The 13,024-nt window shown below is 43.9% G+C and overlaps 1 protein-coding gene across 1 annotated transcript in view; it reads right to left on the reverse strand.

Annotated features, from left to right (window-relative positions):
- The window catches only part of LOC102991696 (disintegrin and metalloproteinase domain-containing protein 12), a 698,539-nt gene that overhangs the window by 265,843 nt on the left and 419,672 nt on the right, over positions 1-13,024 (reverse strand). The window contains exon 6 of the mRNA XM_055081255.1: positions 12,108-12,181. Within this exon, the coding sequence (XP_054937230.1) occupies positions 12,108-12,181 (74 nt within the window). The remainder of the gene's footprint in view (positions 1-12,107; positions 12,182-13,024) is intronic.

The raw sequence follows: 13,024 nt of genomic DNA on the forward strand, positions 1-13,024 counted from the left end.
GAGTTATTTGTAGTGAGGTGGATGGACCTAGAGTCTGTCATACAGAATGAAGTAAGTCAGAAAGAGAAAAACAAATACCATATACTAACACATATATAAGGAATAAAAAAAAAAAAAAAGGTCATGAAGAATCTAGGGGCAGGATGGGAATAAAGACACAGACCTAATAGAGAATGGACTTGAGGACACGGGGAGGGGGAAGTGTAAGCTGGGACAAAGTGAGAGAGTGGCACGTACATATACACGCTACCAAATGTAAATCCGACAGCTACTGGGAAGCAGCCGCACAGCACAGGGAGATCAGCTCGGTGCTTTGTGACCACCTAGAGGGGTGGGATAGGGTGGGTGGGAGGCAGGGAGACGCAAGAGGGAAGAGATATGGGGACACATGTATATGTATAACTGATTCACTTTGTTGTAGAGCAGAAACTGACACACCATTGTAAAGCAATTATACTCAAATAAAGATGTTTAAAAAAACAGAAAGAAATAGCATTCAGTAGGCAACTGGTAGAATCTGGAGCAACAGTTGTTTTTCCAAAATACAGACCTTTAGTAGTCAAAGTCTATGCATGGAGTAAACAATTTTCTGCATGATGTAAAAATAAAAGGAGCAAAATTTAAACTAAAAAACAGAAAAGAAACAAAAAAACCCATATCCCAGCGCTCCCAAGGGAGGTTCTGTGGCATTGAGATTTGTCATATGGGTACTGCTTGGCCGCCAACATAGCACAGACGGAATCTCCACTGGAGCCTGTCAGATTTTTCAAAGAAAACCAAGAAACTGACCAATAAAATCCTCTAGGCCAGTTGAGACCGAAGAGGTAGCCTTAGAAAGGCTGTGAAAACAACTCTGTGCTTAAATAAATCATCTCCCCAAATAATTTCCCTGCTGTGGAGGTTGGCTTTATATCGTCTTCTATCTGCCACATGTTTTTCATAAGGAAGAAAATCATAAAAAAATAAAGAAACTCTTGTTCTCCACTTATGTTAAATCCACTTTATCCCACAGTGAAATCCACCAGCACACTGAGGGGAAAGAAGTGACTATTTCCTAACATTTTTAGGTAGAGGTCCTCTTTCTATTTTTCTCAGGTGTACCTGAACACGTGTGGCTAGCCTCTGCATCTTTTCAGGCCACGGATCTTTGAGGAATTTACTGCCGTTTTCCTTCAGTGTGACTAAATCTGCTTGCCAAGGAAACAGATGCTTTAATTTGCCGTTGTTGTTGCCATGGAAACAGTCCTTGAAGGGACAGGCAATGTCTGGACTCCAAGGCAGACCTCTGGTTTTCATGCCCGTGATGCTGGGGCCAGATTCTGCTTTCCTATTCTACCCCCTGAGCATCTGCTTCCACACGGGATGCTGGGATGCATTTGATTTTTTAAAAATTTATTTATTTATTTTTGGCTGCGTTGGGTCCTCATTGCTGCGCGTGGGCCCTCTCCAGTCACGGCGAATGGGGGCCACCCTTCCCTGCGGTGCGCGGGCCCCTCACTGCGGTGGCCTCTCTTGCCGTGGAGCACGGGCTCCGGACGCGCAGGCTCAGCGGCCGTGGCTCACGGGCTCAGCCGCTCTGCCGCATGTGGGCCTTCAGTGTGACTAAATCTGCTTGCCAAGGAAACAGATGCTTTAATTTGCCGTTGTTGTTGCCATGGAAACAGTCCTTGAAGGGACAGGCAATGTCTGGACTCCAAGGCAGACCTCTGGTTTTCATGCCCGTGATGCTGGGGCCAGATTCTGCTTTCCTATTCTACCCCCTGAGCATCTGCTTCCACACGGGATGCTGGGATGCATTTGATTTTTTAAAAATTTATTTATTTATTTTTGGCTGCGTTGGGTCCTCATTGCTGCGCGTGGGCCCTCTCCAGTCACGGCGAATGGGGGCCACCCTTCCCTGCGGTGCGCGGGCCCCTCACTGCGGTGGCCCCTCTTGCCGTGGAGCACGGGCTCCGGACGCGCAGGCTCAGCGGCCGTGGCTCACGGGCTCAGCCGCTCTGCGGCATGTGGGATCCTCCCGGACCGGGGCACGAACCCGCGTCCCCTGCACTGGCAGGCGGACTCCCAACCGCTGCGCCACCAGGGAAGCCCAGATGCATTTGATTTTAAAAGGACAAGAAAATCAGAGTCTCAGGGGAGTGGTTTCAGAGTTAGGCTGAAACCTGCACTCCAGCAGCTGCTCAGGGACAGGCTCAGGCGCACTTCTGCACCCTCACGGACTCTGTCACAAATGTGGGTGCTTAACAAGGGGCTGCGGAGTGAACCCCCAAGAGTGAGGTGCTGAGTTTGGGGAATGCAGTGAGTACCAACAGGCAAAGGCAGAGCTCTGATTAGCGGTGCTCCCTCAAGAGTATCCTGCCTTTTACCTCGGACCTCGGGGTAAACCAAGAGTTGATGGGGAAAAGTTCTCCTCTAGAAGAACCCCAGCTAACAAAAGAAGGAACAATAGAATAAGAACATCACCCCCTTTGCTAGACCGCAAGAGAGAACTGATCTAGGCATTCATTGTTACTGGCCACTGACTCTGGCGGCTAAAGCTTGGTGCGGAGCTTTATAATGGAAGCATTAGAATGATCCCTGAACCCAGAGATCCATCCAACATCCCAAAAAAGAGACAAGCAGAGATCACAGAACTCCTGATGTGATGCAAGCAAAGGATGCAGCGTCCCTCACAATGTAGTCCCGCCAAACAACCAGAACCTGAATCTGCTCAAGGCTGTAGCTCTAACTACTGGTTAACAGAAAACACAGGGGACAAAGGAATGGGTGAGATGACACCATGGGGATGAAATCAGCAAAATCAAGAATGTGGAAAATTCTACTGGGCAAAAGCAACCTGGTTTCACTCACAAGGATTTTACAAGATGTCAATTGCAAGAATTAAAAAAAAAAAGGAACAGGAACCTATATATTAAAAAAAGACTTAGATGTAGTAACCAAACCAAACCAAAGTGTTTCAAGCTCTCTGCAGGGTTAGTTTTATTTACTGTCTCATGTGATCAATGAAGAGTCATTATGTCACACAAACAGAAGCATCGTGGTCTTTCTGTTGAGGACATGACAACTAGAAAAAGGCAAGAGACTTGCCATAAATACACCAGCCTGCACAGCACCTGCACATAATCACCCCTGGCCACCCGGCAGGGAAGGGGACAGTGAAATGACAACCACAAAGCCAGCATCAGCTCTCCCCTAGGCCACCAGAGACCATCTGGAAATGGTCAGGACAGCCATTATTATCCATCTGGGACGCAGTTCCGGAGTGGAACCCCGAGGACACAGCAGGGTTTTCATCAGAAAATCATACACCCACAGCACAAGAAGTGAAAGACGACAAGTGACGTAATTAAACGTGGAGACCCACTTCCACATCAAATGCCCTTTTCAAGTCCTTCTAACTTCACAGAAGGTGCTCAAGGCTGCCACGCTCTCAAACTGGCACCCAGAGGGGCACCGTTTTGAAAAGGTTGATCTTAACTGATTTAGTCTCTTTAAAGTTAAGTCAGGTTGAAGAACAAAAACTCTAAAAATGGTGTTCTGACCTTTTCCAGTGTCTGTATAACTTCAAAGACTGACATGAGGAGGGAAGCTCAAGGGAATTTAGTTCTTATCCAGGGAACAAAATTTAGCCCAATTAGAAAGATCTTAAATGTTCAGGCTGAGAGATTGTAACTGAAATCGGAAGGAGTTTGGTCTAGTTACAAGATCGCTGATGTCCGTGTAGCTGGCATCAATTCCATGAGTCTACAGTCATGCTTAGAGAATTCTCTCCCATCCTTTCCTGCCTTCATCAAGGTGTAGAGTGACCCCTCTGGTACTGCCCAATTCCCTACAGTGAGGGATGAAGCCTATTAAGCTGCAGGAATTAGGCAACCTGAAGAAGTGTGTGACTCCCTGTAGGAAAAGAACATTCCCACTGGCCATGCGTCAGCCAAGACCCCAAACTGGAAGAAGCTGGCCAGCTGGTGTTTCCTGCCAATCCCAGCAATGTCCAACAGACCCTCCTGCCATGATGGAAACATTCCTATAGCCAAGTGTGATCACAGAGCACTTGAACCATGGCTAGTGAGACCAAGGAACTAAAGTTTTAATCTTTTAAGATTAATTTAAATCGCTTTGTGAGGCCAGTGGCTCTCTAATTAAAGTATGAATATAGCTCCTTGAGGAATAGAGAATACAGGCCCTATCAGTGCGGATGCTGGTCCAATAGAGAGAAGCAGAGCCAGGCATCTGTCTTTGGAATAAGCTCCCCAGGTGGTCGTGAAGCTGGTGGTCCCCTCAAGTGCCCCAGACTTGAAGGACAGGAAGAGTCTGTGCGTGGTCCTGGTGGAGGGGCATACCCACTGCATGGAGACAGATCATAAGAAGGACACAGAACTGGGCTTGGGAGTGAGCCCGGAGGCCACAGGCTCGCCCCACCTGGCTCCCGCCTGGAAAGTGCAGGAAGCATTGACACTGCCCGAGGCTGAGATGGCTGTTCAGATGCTCTCAAGGCCACGGCCAATGTCTCGTGACGTTCCACCCACCGCGGGCTCATGCTCTCCAGCTCAGAGCCCCAGCCACTGCTGCAAACATCCATGGATCCCAAAGAAATGCCATGTCCAGGTCCACATGAGAACACTCCATAGGTCACCTCCAGAGTGGATTCTGTGAGGCCCAAATGTCCACCTTCCCCCAAGACTTGGAGGACCATGGCCACCACGATCCATATCTTTGTGTCCCTGACCCCTGCTCAAATGGCAAGTTCTTGGTCCTTTCCTAGGGTTCTCTCTTCTGATCAAAGAGCATCACTGTTCTTCCAGCATTTCATGTGTAAGAATTATCCCTGACATCTTCCTTTCCATATTACACCATACATTCGACTGCCCATCAATTTCTGTCCATTCTCTGTCCAGAACATTCTCATCTATTCCCTTCTATGAGAGTCAGCGCCCTGCTTACAGGCCTTGCTTCCACGAGGCACCATGGTTCTTAGGAGAAAATACAAGGTCTTATCATGGAGCCCGAGGTCCCACATGGACTGGTTTCCACTCTTCTCTCCCCATCTCCCTCTTGCTCACCAGCACACGGACCTTCATTTCTGAAACACTTCAACGCTCCTTCCCCTGCCTTTAGGAACTTTCCGTATGCACATCCTTCTCTCTAGAACCCTCTACGCTCTGCCCTCCTTTACCTGGCTCACCCCTGTTCATGTAAAGCTTAAATGCCGCTTCACTGCATGGTTCCCTCCTGAACCAGGCTGGGCCTCCTGCTTGTCTTTTTAGCTGTCGGCACCACTGTCATTCAGTATTGTCCTGTGATGACCTGTTTAGCGCTGGGCTCCTTGACTGACCTCCAAGAGGACACGGCCTTTGCCTTGTTGATGACTCTATCACCAGTGCCAAGTGTAGTGTCTGGTATGAAATACGTGTTTGTGCTAAAAATAGAGCTGCCATATGATCCTGCAATCCCACTCCTGGGCATATATCCGGACAAAACGATAATTCAAAAAGACACATGCACCCCTATGTTCATAGCAGCACTATTTACAATAGTCAGGACATGGAAACAATCTAAATGTCTATCAACGGATGAATGGATAAAGACGATGTGCTACATGTATACAGTGGGATACCTACCACTCAGCCATAAAAAAGCGTGAAATAATGCCATTTGCAGCCACATGGATGCAACTAGAGATTATCGTATAGGTGAAGTAAGTCAGAAAGAGGAAGACAAATACCATATGATATCACTCATATGTGGAATCTAAAATATGACACAAATGAACTTATCTACGAAACCGAAACAGATTCACAGACATAGAGAACAAACTTGTGGCTGCCAAGGGGGAGGAGGCTGAGGGAGGGATTTATTGGGAGTTTGAGTTTAGCAGATGCAAACTATTAAATAGAGAATGGATAAACAACAAGGCGCTACTGTAGAGCACAGGGAACTATATTCAATATCCTGTGATAAACCATAATGGAAAAGAATATGAAAAAGAATGTATATATATGTATAACTGAATCACTTTGCTGTACAATAGAGATTAACACCACACTGTAAATCAACTATACTTGAATAACATAAATTAAAAAAAAATAAATGTTTGTGGATAAATAAGTAAAAAGAGAAATGGTCTCATTGATTTATTGTTGATTAACATTAGGAATCATTTGAATTAATAAAGACTGATAGGGCTTCCCTGGTGGCGCAGTGGTTGAGAGTCCGCCTGCCGATGCAGGGGACAGGGGTTCGTGCCCCGGTCCGGGAAGATCCCACACGCCGCGGAGCGGCTGGGCCCGTGAGCCGTGGCCGCTGAGCCTGCGCGTCCGGAGCCTGTGCTCCGCAACGGGAGAGGTCACAACGGTGAGAGGCCCGCGTACCGCAAAAAAAACCACAAAAAACCATGAGATAGTAAAGTTTCTATAATACAGTTTTACCTTCAATAGTTTAGTCAATAATTAGAACCACCGGGCAAATTAAAGCTGGAGGCTCTGACAGGCAGGTAAGGCTTCCTCTGGAAGAGTAGAAATGGAAAGAAATAGCACTCTGCATGCAAACAAAGATTTTAAAATTCTAATTCCTGAGGATGTCAAGATTGTGAAGTGAAAACCTTGACAACGACAGGAACCCAAAGGATTAGCACACAAATCCTTTCCAGCTCTTGTCAGGATTGAGGTGTTCGACCAGCGTCAAGACTTACGGGCACAGATTAGTCATAACCTGATCTCTATTAATTTAGGACGTTTAAAACAGGACACAGTTACAGTGAAGCCAAGGATACAACTGGGGGAAATAACTAATATCACTGGGTCCACAAGAATACGTCACTGAATCATTCAAACCTGATCATCAAAAAGAACATGAGCTCTAACCTCTTGGCACTGACTGTACGTACACAGACTTTTATTCCATTTTGCAAATGAGGAAGCAGAGAAAATATAAGCATCTTGTTGCTGGAAGCAAAGCCGGGTTTCTGAACCTGGCTTCCTGACTCCCGCCCCAGCATTCTTTCCAGAAGCTTTCTCCTTGAATAGGTAGTTTCTCTCACCACCCAGGACAGACCTTTAACCTCCTGCTGACTCACTCCTGGCCTGATCCAGACCATCCACGTCCCATCCTTCACTCTTTGCTAAGGGCTCAGAGAGTGCCCACCACAGGCCAGGCCACAAGGAAGGGGATGGAGGGGGAAGTAAAGACCCTGCCCCCTGACCTTGAGGACATCTCTAGCTGGTGGGAGAGGTGACGAAAGTCCAATAGTGGAGGCGAGAACGGTGGCAGGCAGCTTTCAAACATCGTGCTTGAAACAGCGCAGGGGTCAGGGTTCAGCATGTGGCCTGACCAGGGTCATGCACAGCAGAACGGTGGCCTCTCCAGTCCAGGACCCACCTCAGGAACCTGCGTACACCCAGGTAGCCGCCACCTTTCAGCAGCCGCATGGCCTCAGGGGCTCACATTGAATTTTCAGGACTCACTCGCAAGAAGCACTAGTCAATTTCCTTCTGCACTTAACAATGCTTATTTTTTTGTTAACCCAAGAATAGGACTTTACATTTATCCCCATTAAATCTCATCTTGTTAGTTTTGGCCCATTGATCCAAACTGCTGAAATCTCCATAATCCAGATTCTGCCACGCAGAGCACAGTTATCCGCCCCCAGCTTTGCGTTGCCAAGAAATGTGATCAGCACACCTTTTATGTCTTCATAGCGACGGGCTGACAGAATTGCGGGCCAGGATGAGGTCTTGTACACTGTCCTACTGCCACTGACAGCAGTCTCAGTCCAGCTGTCCAACACGGTTTGCTTCAACCTGAACAACGGATTAATATCCTCTAGGTAGTTATTCAGCCAACTGCTAATCCACCCAGTCCTACCTCTGCACTGGCTGCATTTCTCTACCCAACATCATGATATTCTGAGATACTGTCCAACAAATGCCTTCTCCAATATTTATGCCCATGTTTGACAAATTTAACATATGCTCCTTTCTGCAACTGTTCTAGAGTGCATATTAATTAGAGTGGCCCCTTAAGAGATGTCTGGAATTATTCCAGACAGAAGAAAAGTCAATGCCAAAGTTCTTCTAGCTCAGAGACGCCCCAAATATAAATCAAGTGGGCCGTGGCCTTCCCCCGGCAATTGCCTTCAACCAGTGATGGACAGGGCTTGAAAACAGAAGGCTCGGTGGGAATGATCTACCGCCATCAGTTTTAATTATCCTAAACTGGAAAAACGGATGTCTAAGCTGGCCAGCCTGTCCAATAAAGCATTTTGATCACAGATGCAGTTGCACAGAGAACCTGTTTAAGGAATGGCCTGGGTGTCCATGGGGATCCAGGAGAGTTATGGAACTTGTAAAGCTGGTCCCCGCAGTTCCATAGGCAGACAGCAACATCATGAAAAATGCTCCTCCAGGGAAGCTTTGAGTTTCTTTAAACATTCAATTATGGCTCTACAAACAGATTTTAAGTGAACGGCATCTGATCTCTGCAGAAATTAGAGATGCTAGAAGGCAAATAAAATAGATTCCCTGAAACAACCATGTAATACAAATTCAGCCCTGTTTCATGAAGAATTGGTTTACACACGAAGAGTTTTGGAGTGGGGTTACTTAGGTGACTCTCTTTTTGCATTTGCTTTATGTGATGATTTTTATGATTGAAAGCACTGAAGACACCTTTATATTGGTTATGATTGTAAAGCAGGTTTTTAATTAAAATAGGTTTCTGGATATAGTCCATGGGTAGAGCTTTTTAGCCCTTGGAAAGTTGCTGGGGGCCTTTCTAACATCCACCATTAAAAAAAAAAATTTTTATTGGAGTATAGTTGCTATACAATCTTGTGTTAGTTTCAGGTGTACAGCAAAGTAAGTCAGTTATACATATACATACATCCTCTCTCTTCAAGGTTCTCATTTCTTTTTTATGAATAGTAAATACTTCAACATTCTTCATTACAACCATTTTCAAGTTTTTAGAGCAGCTTTTTTTCCTTCAAAATAAAAAGTTTTCCTAATTTTAACAGTAATATTTTCTTGTTGTAAAACATTAATAACGAAAGTAAATGTTGTCCAAATCTTTCTAGCATACATGTACATGAGTATAATTTTAAGATAAAAACTGAATGCCATGTAAACTACTATCCAACATGCCGTTCACACTGGTCATATTATCAATGCTATTTACAATAATAAAAATCTCCATCATCATCTTTAGATGTACTACTGTGTAGTATTATTTCACAGCTGAGTCATAACTTATTTAATCGATCTCCTATTGACGTATTTTAGGTAAAACTTTCTGCAATGAACATCCTTGAACACAGGGCTGATTCCCCCCGTAGGCTCTGAAGCAGGCTACCGACCAGGTTACCTTCAGACTGGTCGGGCTCTCTGTTCTGTTGGTTGTTAAATATTTACATTTATCCTGCTTCCTCGTACATTTATCTCTGGGTTCTTATAACTTCATTTGGATAAATTCTCCAATTGGATCTACTGCGCCAAAGGCTATGCAAATTAAAAATTCTATTTTAATTTTTAATTTTGGATGGGTTGATTACCTTTTGTGCCTGACAAACAACCAGTAGCATACAAGCATTTCATTCTACCTATAAGGTTGTAGAATTTTTTGGTATTCATCATTTCAAAAGTGAAGTGCTTACGGAACAGACATGTCACCGCCTTCAAAAATTTGTTATACTGAAGTAATTGGGGGAAATGGATTGGAAGTGGATTATTAAAATAGTCGTATTACCATGCTCTAATTTTGAAAATGTCATTTGTAACAGAATGAAATTTCCACAATGAGTATAAGCAGGATAATTAAAATAAAGCTATAAAATGTTATAGGAACACATTAAACCGTCTCCATATACTTTTCTAAAACATGCTTTGCCAGTGAAGTTGGGAAAAGAAATAAACCAAGAAGAGACAGTTTTAAGTTTACAACTTTTCTAATTTTGAGATGATTTTGTGAAAGGCCCAGAATTGGAAATGAGCAAATTAAGGTACCTTTTAAAATGATCTTTTATACAAATTGGCCACTGCCTAGTAGTCAGCATGCACTATACTACCCGCCTTAATGGAAGGTAAATCATTTTCAAAGGGAACCATGACTAAGACTATTAACCCACTTTACAGACTCAGAGAACCAGAGGGGCTCGAAGAAATGCATTTCTGTATGGAAAAGGACATCATTATAAAGCTAAATGAAGAAGTAGGATATCATATTACACACAGACTACAATATCAACTAGGAAGACAAAAGAAGCAAAGCCTTTTCTACAAGGAAAAAAAAATCGATATGAACATTCACCAAAATGCCAACCAACGTTGTGTTTGGTGGTAGGGGTAATTTTTGGCGGGGGGTGGGGACTCTTGATTTTTTTCCCCACAGTTTTCAATTTTCTGCATTGGATACATATTCCTTTTAGAGTGAAAACAAATAACTTAAGGTTTTTATTAAGTCAACTTCCATTCCTCTACCTGCAGCCCTAATATCACGTAAAGGTCCAGATCAGTCTCACTCATGCCGTTTACCACATTCCTCCAACAGGCTGACAGTAAGAACGGTCGCAATAAAGACGCTTCCCCAATCCAGCTGCCGATCCTGAAACCCCATCGAGGGAATGCATCACCACCAGAAGCCTGATTTTCCTTTGCTCTTTCAAGGAATACCAAGTTTCGTCCACTGAGATATTTTCAAAACCACACACAAACAGCAGTGTACAAAAATGTAAATGTCTTATGATATTCTTACATGAAAAAAAAGAGCGTGAAAATATACACTTTGCTAGGAGAGACATATCAAAAGCAATATTCAGGTTTCCGTTCAGCCCCCCGATTATCCAAGATGTATTCCTGAACCTCTAGTTTAAGATCACCAAGTCACAAGAAAAGCTAAAAACACATTATTTACTGCTCATAAAAGCTTTTACTCCATCTAATGGTGGGGGAGAAACATGCCAGAAATGCAAAGAGGCAGGCTGCAGACCCCCAAGAAGCAGGCCATGCTATTTTACATATACTCATTTTACAACCTATTTTTTAATAATTGCTGTTGGCCATGGTGTCAGATACTGAAGGTGAGAATTGGCCATTCATGATCCCGTTCATCTGAGTTGCTCAGGACCCTCAAACCAAAGTAAGTATAAGTAAGTGATCTGACTCGTTTACATGGAGATGCTGAGTCAGATTTTTGTGACTCAATATCTGTGGCAGAACTCATTTCAGTGAAGCTGTCTTATCTACACTATCATTTCAGCAAAAAATCAGCATTTCATTGATGGGTGAGAAACAGGGACCAGTAATTCTGGAAGACAGAAACTCCAATTTTGAATCAAGCATGACTTGGGAACTTATATCTTTAAATACAGATTGCTTATTAGGAGAGCTCAATTCTTTGCTGGTACTAATCAATTAGAAGAGTAAAGGGTCCTTTAGATCTGAGGAACCCATGGGGAGAGCCACAGTATAAAGGATGACAAGAATATGAGTTATTTTTACTTGTGCCTTGAACCAGGCACAGTTTTCTCCTGGGAAGGCATACAAAATATGTAATAACATCCATGTGCTACAGAAAAAAATATATAATACCATTTTCTGAAAATATATATAATTTTGCAAAAATAAAGGGCCAAATTTTTAAGTAAAAAGGTAAAATAAATACTTCATACCACTGGAGACAAGGTCTGAAAGATAAAATAAACTCTTGGTATTTCCCAAGGAAAAAAGAGCTTCTACCCATTTGAAGCTGTTTCTCCTTATATAACCCAGGAACTGCCAAAAGTCAACTAATTATGGAACACTGTTATTGGAACAGAACAGAGGATGCTTAAATTCTATCCTTGAAACATCAGGCTCTGAGAAAAAAAGAAACATCAGAACTATGAGAAAACCCTGCTGAGCTAGAAAGTTCTCTTTTAGAGTGATAAAATAAAATTCTTTATTTTCCCATTGGATCACTTTTTGAAGTTAATTCCAGCCTCACATCCAAATTTGGATTATGAATCTACACATTTAGTTCTGTGTCTCTAAATGCCAACATCAATTACACAGCACTCTCCAGTCCCCATGTTGTAACTTTCTCCTCTCGTGTCATAAACAGGAATTAACTCGACTTACTTGTTTCTTTCCAGATTTACAATCAGTTCTTTGCTTTCCAGTTGTATTCGAAAATTCAAGACTCCTGGATGATTCTGAAAGATAAATAAGAGAAGTCAGTGGAAGATCATTTCCCTTCAATGTGCCAGTATCTCAATATGCTCTGGAAGCATAGTCAATGGAGGGAGAGAAAAATACCTTTTCTTCCCGGGACCATTCTGAGATCCTGAGTAGAGGAGATCAAAACAAGATCTCTCTTCCAGGAGAGTCTGGAAGACGCATCACCCTCCCAGATGGTACTGACACACCTGCTTTCCTGGCCTCTGCACTCCTTTCCTTGGGCCACGTACCCTTGGGATCCCTCTTGACTCAACTTCCATCTCCCATAATCGACCCCTTCCTTGGTTTCCCTGTTCCTAGAGAAGGCACTTTCATTTCCCCAACTGCTCATGTCAGAAATTTGAAGTCCTTCTCCCTCAACAACTCCATCTGATCCATGACGAGGTCCTGTTGAGTCGCCCTCCAAATCACAGCTCCTGTTGTCCGGGTCTGACATCTCTCCACCTTGCTCTGGATCAAGCCACAATCATCTCTCATGGGGATGCTGCAAAACCCTTCTACCCCGGTCGCTCCACATCGACCTGTGCTTTCCTCCCATTCATCCCCCAATGGCAATGGGAGGATATTTTTAAAAACTCAACCTCATCCACCTACCCCTGGTCATGACAAGCCTGCACTGATGTTCCACTGCACTGATGATAATATGCCAACTCTTTTAAAAAAAATATTTATTGAAGTCCTGTGCTTTCCTCCCATTCATCCCCCAATGGCAATGGGAGGATATTTTTAAAAACTCAACCTCATCCACCTACCCCTGGTCATGACAAGCCTGCACTGATGTTCCACTGCACTGATGATAATATGCCAACTCTTTTAAA

The sequence above is a fragment of the Physeter macrocephalus genome, chromosome 20, assembly GCF_002837175.3.
Source record: "Physeter macrocephalus isolate SW-GA chromosome 20, ASM283717v5, whole genome shotgun sequence".
Taxonomy (NCBI): Eukaryota; Metazoa; Chordata; class Mammalia; order Artiodactyla; family Physeteridae; genus Physeter; species Physeter macrocephalus.